Source organism: Manihot esculenta, chromosome 1 (genome assembly GCF_001659605.2).
Source record: "Manihot esculenta cultivar AM560-2 chromosome 1, M.esculenta_v8, whole genome shotgun sequence".
In the NCBI taxonomy this organism is placed as follows: domain Eukaryota; kingdom Viridiplantae; phylum Streptophyta; class Magnoliopsida; order Malpighiales; family Euphorbiaceae; genus Manihot; species Manihot esculenta.
This window is the reverse complement of record NC_035161.2, coordinates 1596943-1606366: the sequence shown is the minus strand read 5'-3', so window position 1 is coordinate 1606366 and position 9424 is coordinate 1596943. Positions and strand designations below refer to the sequence as shown.

At 37.6% G+C, this 9424-nt stretch overlaps 1 protein-coding gene across 3 annotated transcripts; it reads right to left on the bottom strand.

Annotated features, from left to right (window-relative positions):
• Window positions 1–3165: 3165 nt before the first annotated feature.
• LOC110623886 (UBP1-associated protein 2A) lies at window positions 3166–8176 on the bottom strand. Of its 3 annotated transcripts, XR_006348573.1 has the most exons (3): window positions 6564–8176; window positions 5373–5489; window positions 3166–4331 (listed from the first exon to the last, which is right to left on the bottom strand). XR_006348573.1 is itself a non-coding variant. In XM_043950608.1 (2 exons), the coding sequence occupies exon 1, from the start codon at window positions 8037–8039 to the stop codon at window positions 6564–6566; it is 1476 nt and encodes a 491-aa protein (XP_043806543.1). In that variant the 5' UTR covers window positions 8040–8176; the 3' UTR covers window positions 3166–4331. The 3 variants fall into 3 exon arrangements, 2 of the variants coding, with proteins under 2 accessions (XP_043806543.1, XP_021624597.2); XM_043950608.1 differs by lacking the exon at window positions 5373–5489; XM_021768905.2 differs by lacking the exon at window positions 3166–4331 and having other exon boundaries at window positions 5141–5489.
• Between the last annotated feature and the right edge of the window lie 1248 nt (window positions 8177–9424).

The following is a 9424-nucleotide window of genomic DNA, read 5'->3' as shown; positions in this document are numbered from 1 at the left end:
CAATGTGCCAGAACGTAGAATGGGTCTTGGTCTTTCTTTTACATAGTGCCAGCGAACGTAGAATGGGTCCCACTGGTCTTACATTCCATACCGTACATACCATATCATCATATCATAGGTCGAGGACTATGGATCATTCAACATTCATCCACATCAACAACATAAGAATGCAATGCAACATCTTCATGAATACTAATGCAAGCACCCTAACATAACACATGGTATCCATGATGCGTGAATCATACTGAAATATTCATTATTTACTTTAAAACATAAAGAGTTATTTCACTCACCTCTGGCTAGCTCTGACCAGACACTGGAGTAGCTGACTCACTGCTGGGGTCCTCGGTTCCTCGGGTCCGAACCTACGCAGGTGGACTCAAATGAGGGACCAAACATACATGAACATACTCTAAACTACTCCCCAAAAACCCCCTTAAAACACCTTAATACAAACATAGAAATCATGCAAAAGAGGGCTGGACAGGGCACTTTCGGCGGCAGGTTCGGTGGTCGAAAGTCCCTCCAGAGCCGAAAGTCAGGCAGGTTCGGCGGCACCTTCGGCGGCCGAAACTCCCAGACAGAGACGAAACTCATGCATGTTCGGCGGCACTTTCGGCGGCCGAAACTGCCCTTCAGAGACGAAAGTCCTCTTTCGGGGGCAGGCTTCGGCAGCCGAAAGGCTTGCCTCCCAGGCAGGTTCGGCGGCCGAAAGTCCTTCGGCTGCCGAACCTGGTTTCTGCCAAAAGGGCAGAAACTCGGCTCTTCATGCACAATAGCCTCCCATTCCATTCAATCAAGCATACAACTCATCCAAAACATGCATAGATACATACATCAGCTCCTAGGGGCTTCAAACTATCTTAAACCCCAACTACAACACATCACAAGCATCTCAGCAACCTACATTGTCCATAAAACACATAAAACCTAACAAAGCTCAACTAACTTAAACATACATTTCTACCCCATGAATCAACTTAAAACTTGTTTAAAACATATAGTGAGCTCAAGATCGGCCCTTACCTCTTGAAGATCGAGAGGAAAACGACCCTAACTTGGAGATGGGAGAGATTGAGTTTCTTGAACCTCCAAGCTCCAAAACTTGCTATTTGCTCAAAGATCTTCAAAATAAAGTGAAAACTCATGAAAATCAAGAAAGATCTGAAGGAAGAAACTCAAAATCGGTGAGGGACGGCGGAGAGCTCACCTTGGCCGAAAATGGGGAGAAAAGCTCGCCCATTTCGGCTAAGGGACCCCTTTATAGGTGGCTGGCCAGGCCACTTTCGGGGGCCTAACGTGCCTCCGCATGCATGCCATGTTCGGCGGCCGAACATAAGGTTCGGCGGCCGAACCTGGTTTCCCTCACTTATGCCTTCGGGGGCCTAAGGCACACCCGAAACGCATGCATGTTCGGCGGCCGAACTTGAGGTTCGGCAGCCGAACCTGCATCTTCCTCCAAGGCTATTTTCATTCAAAACTCAATTTCTTTCTTGTTTAAACCTATGAAATACATTAAAACATTTTATAAAAACATGGTTTTTTTCTTCTAGAGGTTTCCGACATCCGAGATCCCACCGGACGGTAGGAATTCCGATGCCGGAGTCTAGCCGGGTATTACATCTGCTTTGTTGACCTTGCTTGATTTTATTGTGTTGCTCTCTTAGCCTACATGTCTCCCTTTTTCACCAGATTTGTGCTTCAATGGTTTTGGTGAGAGGCGTACGATTCCTGGAGGTTGAGAATGGCAAACGGTGCTACAAGTATGATGGAACTAGATCCCTAAATTGGGTTGAACTGTGAACTGATTTTTATATGGGAAAATTATTTTTTAGTCCCTGAGGTTTAAATTCGTAGTCCTTCAGTCCAAAATAGCCGTTTGGAACACGTGAATTGACAAAAATCCAAACTCAAATGCCTCTTCTTCTTCTTCTTCTTCTTCTTCTTCTTCTTCTTACTTTTTAGTCCCTGAGGTTTAAATTTGTAGTCCTTCCGTCCAAAATAGCCGTTTGGGACACGTGAATTGACAAAAATCCAAACCCAAATACCTCTTCTTCTTCTTCTTCTTCTTTTTCTAAATTTGTAGTCCTTCCGTCCAAAATAGCTATTTGGAACACGTGAATTGACAAAAATCCAAACCCAAATGCCTCTTCTTCTTCTAAAAAAATAGGGATTTCACATTGAGAGAATGATATTTTTGGAAAAAATTATCATCTCTCACCTTTGACTCTTTGACCAAACGGTTGAAATGGACGGAAGGACTACGAATTTGGACGGAAGAGAAAATGAGGGACTTAAGTGTTGGGTCGCCAAAATAGAGGGACAGAAGTGTTAATTACGTTAAACCTCAGGGACTAAAAAGTAATTTTCCCTTCTTATATAATTTTTTAGGATTTATATTGCTCTGGGCTAAATATCCAATTCTTTCTTGAACCTGTTTGGTTGCTTTTTAACTCTGAGTTATATGATGTATCTCAACTGATTAAAGCTTATTTCCTCCCATATTTAGAAATGAAGTCTTAAATGAAGTCTTAATTACTATGTCACTTTTATTGTATTTTTCAGTACTTGTAAATACAGTACTTGTAAAGTTCTTACTCTAAAAGAATCATGTTTATGGTTGAAATCCAATAATTTCAGTCATGTTGACATTAAATTTAATGCTAAAGTAGTTGTTGATGCAATTTTGTTTATTTTGGATGATTAGTAAGAATTTGAACAAATTGTTTTTGAATTGTAAAGATTTTCTTTTAAAGGATCTTGCTCATAATCTAGTTTAAGTGGCCATATTTCATATTAGTCCCTAATTTTGGTTAGAGCCCTCAGCTCCCTATATATTGTTCTCTAATGTATTGTTCTCCAATCTAATGTCGTTTCAGGTTTTCTAGCTAACATTTCAATTTTTAGTTTAGGCATATGTAAAGAAGCCTACTGGTTTGGGTTAAATTGCAGCTGATAAGTTTTTTCCGAATATTTATATTAATAAATCTAAATTTCAAAAAAAAAAAAAAATCTGCTTCCACTTTTGACATCCAATTCCCGTTTTACTCAAAGGCAAAACCATTTAAAGCGTTCAAATGGAATTCTTGAGGCAGCGACTTTCAAATGTCTGCCACCATCACTCTAAGCAGACTATAGAAATGGAAGGCATGTAACGTCAAAGACTTGCCCAAAGAAACATATGAATATGATTAGATCCAACAGTCATCTCAATCATACATGTCAAATTTTCAAATCTGAATTAAGCAACTGCTGATGACGCATACTGCAGACGGCCAAAAAACTACTTGATGCTTAATACCGAAGGGCATAACTCATTTTCAGGCAACCGCACTGACGCAAAGCTAAGAACCAAGTCCAAAAATTTTCTCAGCTCATATACAATGATTTGCTCAACTCCATAAGAATTACAAGTTCCAAAATAACCTTTCTTGATAACAAAAAGATGACAAGCATGGGTAACTTCGAGCTGCTCAACATCCAGAAAGCTGTTCTCAGTTCCAGCAGCTACATTCAAAGCCATCTCGTCTACAGAGGGAAGGAAGAAAGAAAAAGTTTCCAGAACAAGGCACTACAATTATAGTTTCAAATTCAACTGGACCAGCCAACCAGAGGACTAACTTCATACCTCAGAGGAAGAAGTGAAAGTAAAACAACACATCAGTGAATGCAGAATAGGACAGCGATACATACCAATGCCAGAGCCCCTTGCCTTGACAAAGGAAAGCTTCTCAAGGCAGTTCAGTATTTGAAGTCTCTCCTCTTTATAGGACATTTCCAAAAGTGGGCCATCAAATAAAATATTCCAAAGTTTAAGAAATAAATTCGAGAATTCTCAGGTAAAACATTCCAGTGAAAAAATGAAGTTTTGAATGTCAAGCAACAAATAAAATGGATAGAGTAATAATAGAAATTCTTTTAAGATATTTGCTACCAAGGAAATCAACATCGAGAACTCCATTGCTGGAATTCTCAGCTAATCAACTAATAAACATAGGCTAAAATAGTTTGCAGGCAAAGATAAAATATTTCAAATTGCACAAAAGCATATGGTGTTTGCTTGAAAGTGTCTTAATTTTTTGAGCAACTCTTTCAAAAACCATTTTAATAAGCAAAAAGATGCATCAGTAAACCACAAATCATTGCTTCTGGAAATTTGTCTTATAAAATCATTTTAGGCAGTCACCATGTCATCCCAGTTCTTTCCCCAGTCTGTTCCTTGCCACCACTGCAAAAGCATCACTGCCCCCACCACCTTTACTACCACTGCTCGCTCTCTTGTTGCCAATGCCACTGCCACCGCCACTTACTCTGCTGCTGCTGCCACCACCCTACAAACACAATCACTACCTCCATTACTGCCACTGCACTGCCACCATCACCAATCCAACAACCACGGAACATCAAAGTATATCTAAAGGGTATTATGGAAAATAACATATAGAGTGTAACAGGATACTTGGTCATTTCATCTACGAGTAGGAGGAACAGCATCCTACTGTAACTGTGTGTGGTATAGTGTTTAGGATTTTTTTTTTTAAATAAAAAAAAGATTTGTATGAAAACAAATAAATAGTGCCAAGAAACTAGTTTGGGGATTTTTAAAAAGTAAAAAAAAAAAAAAGTAAAAACCCTGCAATGATAACAAATAACAAACAAGCTGTTAGCAATTTCACCAGTCTTATGGAGAGATATACTGCTCCTATAGTTGCAAGTTTTGCAGACATATGCGGCCTTTGGAAACTTACGCCAAAACCAGAGGCTCCAGGAACTGACATTACAAGTACAACCAACTAAAGCACCTGAAACGCTGTTTTTGGCCAAAGCATACTAACATATTCTCTTTTTTTTTTTTTTTTTTTCCATCTCTCTCTACCAAAGGCAAATGCAACAGCAAAGTCAAATAGATCCCGAAAATTAGAAAGACCACACTTGCAGTGGCAGTAATTAATCTCAATGAGTTAGCTCCATGAAGCATGAGATCAAACACCTACTATCCATGTCAACAGTAATTCAGAGTATGAAACAAGAAAAACAAAATTCCAACAAACTCACAAGATAGAAACAAAGTGCCAAATAAAGCTAACCATCAGCAAATATTTAATCCACATAAATAGCCAAGTGAATGCTGATGATCATGTAGAACACAGAACAATTAAAATCGCCTTGATAAGAAAAAGCAGGAACATTGTCATGCAGAGAAAACCCTACAGCAGCATACAGTTCTTGTCCTCATACTTCTGCTTGTACGACAAACAAACTTCTGAAACAAAATATTGGAACAGAAGTGCTACATTGTTTTAAAAACATATGGAGGGGGAAAAAAACTGAAATAGAGGCAAAAAATACAGGTTTGAGAGTCTGGTCTTTACTATAGAGAAAATAGTAACTTTTCATTCCAAATTTAAGACTTCATTTGCAAGAGTGGCTGGAACTTCAGAGAATCACCAGAGCTGAAAAGTAAATGATTGATGCATCTATGAAGGCATCTGCACAATGAATAGATAAAAGCATGAAAATAGCTAATTTCAGAAAAAACAAGTTTGTAGAAAGCATACAGAAGAGGTAAAAGCTGATCTATTATTCAGTCAATTTTAAACAAAAAATTTTGGGTTTACCTTACATTTTAAGCAACTAAGGACAAGTTGATGGCAAGCCAATTTAACAAAAGACGGAATAATGAATAACATTATAATTACACTTCATGAAACAACAAAATTACGATACATTAAGGTTCAAGTAGCGTTTTCCTTTTTCCCGACAATATGGACCGGAAAGACAGGGTAACAAATAGATACTCAATAAAAACAATAAAATAAAATAAACCTTAGCTTAAATCCGCAGCTTTGCTGGTAAGAATAATCTAAAGTTTAAGAAGAGATGCCAAAACTAGCTTCCTCAAAATACCAACAATAAGCAACTTTTCAATAATACTGTTCAATTTCATATACAAAGATCAGTAAAAAGCCGTAATGAAATATAGAGCAAACTACACTGTTAGATTGCATATTATAGCATAATGAAGCACCATCAAGATGAAATGCCAAAAAGGTATAATCATGACATGCCAATGCGGGTGATAACGACAAGGATTCCATCCTGCTCCAGTATACTCCACTCCAATCTCAGTACTAACAGACACACACACACTAATTCATTTCAACGAGGGATGGTAAAAATAAAATCCAGAAAAGGATTCCATCCTGCTCACAGTATACTCCACTCCACACACACACACACTAATTCATTTTAACGAGGGATGGAAAAAATAAAATCCCGAAAAGGATTCCCACTCCAATCTCAGTACTAACGCACACACACGCACACAAAATAAAAGCCCTCTGCGCCACTTTTCTCCCTAAGGGAAAATACGTTCCTCTGATTCAATATCCATTGATTCACACACACACACCCCAAAAAGCCCTCCGTGCTGCTTTTCTTCCTAAGATAAAATATGTTCCTCTGATTCAATATCCATTATTCAGTACTAAAATAGCAGCATAATAGAAAAAGTGAATTACATGATAAATTAATTAAAATCGACAATTATATAACCACCTTACCTAATGTCCCATATAAGTAGGACCACCTTGTTGAGCTCTGCCTGCACTGCTCTGTCCAATATGAGGGTTCATCTGTAGGTTTGTGTATCCACCCTGCATGCCTGGTTCAATCCCGTATCCCCCACCAGCCTGATTAACATATCCAGCAGGCGGCCCTCCCATATTCACTGGTGCACCACCAAGCCCTCCAAGTAGGTTACCAAGACCCAAAGCCGTTAAGGCCTGCCCAAGCGCTGGGTTCAGACCTTGGGATGCCACTCCAGGACTGAAGTTCACAGATGGCCCAGACGGTGCCATCAAATGACCAGGGCCGTGTGCACCAGATGAGTACTTACCTTTCTTGGCTGCGTGGTGGTATTGTGGCTGATGATGGTGATGCTGATGGTGAACTGCACCAGCATAACCCGTCTTGTTTGATTTTGGCCCATCAATGGCCCTCTGGCAATGCAGGGTATGACCTTCGAACTTCTTGTGAGGCTCCTCGAGCGCCTTTTTTGCACTCTCAACTGACTTATACACGAATAGTGCAAACCCCTTAGGTTTCCCAGTCTGCTTATCAATCCCAAGCGGGCCTTCCTCAATCTCCCCGTACTGCCCAAAGAACTCTAGAAGCTTCTCAGGCGCTAGCTCAGCTGATACATTGCTCACAAAAATCTTCCTCTGAGTGTACTCAGATACTGCTGGCGTAGTTGGGGATGGAGCTGGTACAGGCCCTGCAGTGGCCAACTGACAGGACGTAATCCTATTACCTATCTTCTTCTGAGGCTGCCTGAGGGCTTTTCGTGCCCCAGCCCGCTGCTTGAATAATATAAAGGCATAGCCTTTGGATTTCCCTGAGACACGGTCGGTGACGGCCTTGCAGTCCTCTATCTCCCCGTACTTCCCAAACTCAGATTTGAGAGTTTCAGCAGTCGTATCCCAGCCGAGACCGTGCACAAAGATCTTGCGGTGGCCGGGGTCAGCATCCGCAATTTCACGCACAGAATCTATCAAATCAGGATACTTATCCACGGACTTTCTGAGGAGCCCAACCAGTTGGTCTTTCCCCAAAGGCTCTAGAAGCTTCTCAAGAGATTCGTCGTCTTCATTTTCCTCTTCATCAATTGCTTGGTTTCCATTACTAGCACCTTCATTAGTACTATCCGCTTCAGCTAATTCTGGGATTGACTGTGCAGCTTCGCTTGATGAGACTTCTAGGTTATGAGAGTGATGCTCTTCCGGTTGTCTTCCTTCCCCTTCTTCTTCTTCTTCTGGTTCTTTTTCTACGTCTTCTCTCCCGTGCTCAAGTTCTTCTAGCTCCTGTTCCTCTGCTTCTTGAGGCTCTTGTTGTTGTCGTCCAGAATCATCTTCTACGTTCACATTTTGAGGGTCTTCTTCCTGGATTGTTTCAGGCAGCGATTGAACCTCTTGAAGCTGCGGAACAAGGGTTTCAACGGGTGCGGGTTCAGAGGATCGCTGCTTTCTTTTCTTCGCCATATCTCAGAAAGAGAAGAGGGACAAAGAGATTTCAATTCAAAGTTCTATTGGAAGACTGAGACCTAGGGTTTCAGTTGGGAGAGAACGTCGTGTCGTATCCTGCTAAAAATGAGGATACGCGGCCGAATCTTTACTTATGTAGCAGAACATTTGCATTGTTTTTTCCTCCTTTTTGATAGTCAGAACAAGTGGGCCTGAGAGGATCAAGCGAAATCGAATTATGCATAGGTGAATGTACGGCTCAGGCCTGCCTGGATTGCATGTACTCGTTTCACACTGTATGAAAAGAAATAGAATAAAATAAAATATTCTAATATATAATTTTATACAATAAAATTTTTCTTTATAAGTTTTTATTATTTCAGAAGAATCTAAAATTTTTTAAGATATTTAAAAATTTTTATAAGAATTTTCTTAATACATTAATTTAATAGATTGAAATTAAAGTTTTTTTTTGCATGTTTTAAAAAAACTTTCAAAAATTTTATTTTAAAATTGCTTATTCCTTTGAATACAAATTCTAGCTTTATAATCTTTGAAAAATTTTCTATTATTTTAGAAAATCTCAAAGTATTAATTTCTAGCAAATTTCAATATATGTTCGATGTAATAATTTTGAGGCAAAAAGTTCAAATTGATCTTCACAAAAGAAAATTCAAACTAATCTATGCTTTTTTTTTTATAAAAATTTAAATAAACTCAATTTGATTTTTTTAAGCAAATAAATTCTGGTTTTAGATTCAAATAAATCTAATCTAATAAAATATTATTATAAAATGGAAAATAATTATAATAAAAATAAAAATGTAGAAAAAATAGATTGAAAATTAAAAGAAACTTTACAACCAAAATTATTTATTTTTTGCTTCACTTTTTTTATCATGTAAAAATTAATTGTATTTACAATTCATTGGGGGGAGAAAACAAACCTATGGATTGGAATAGCCCTAAAATTTAATTGTTAGTGGGTATTATAGTAATTTTAACTCCAAATCAATAAACACAAAATTACTATTAAATCCTTTAATTTTTAAAAAAATTATTAATTTATTTCTATTTAAAAATTAGATAATTAAAACATCTATATATTTTATAAAATCAAATTATTTAATTTTTCTATTAAAAGATTTATTAACTTATTTTAAATTTTTATATTATTTTAATCCATGTAATTTTAACTATAGTATTATTTAGCTCATATAATTTTAAATATTAATATTATTTTGTTTCTTGATTAATAATTTTTTTAATAAATATACTAGATAATTTAATGTTATAAAATATATAGACTTTTTAATAAAATAATTTTAATATAAAGATGAATTAATAAATTTTTTAAAAACTGGATGATGGGAAAATAATTCTTCATAAATAAAATCTCAACC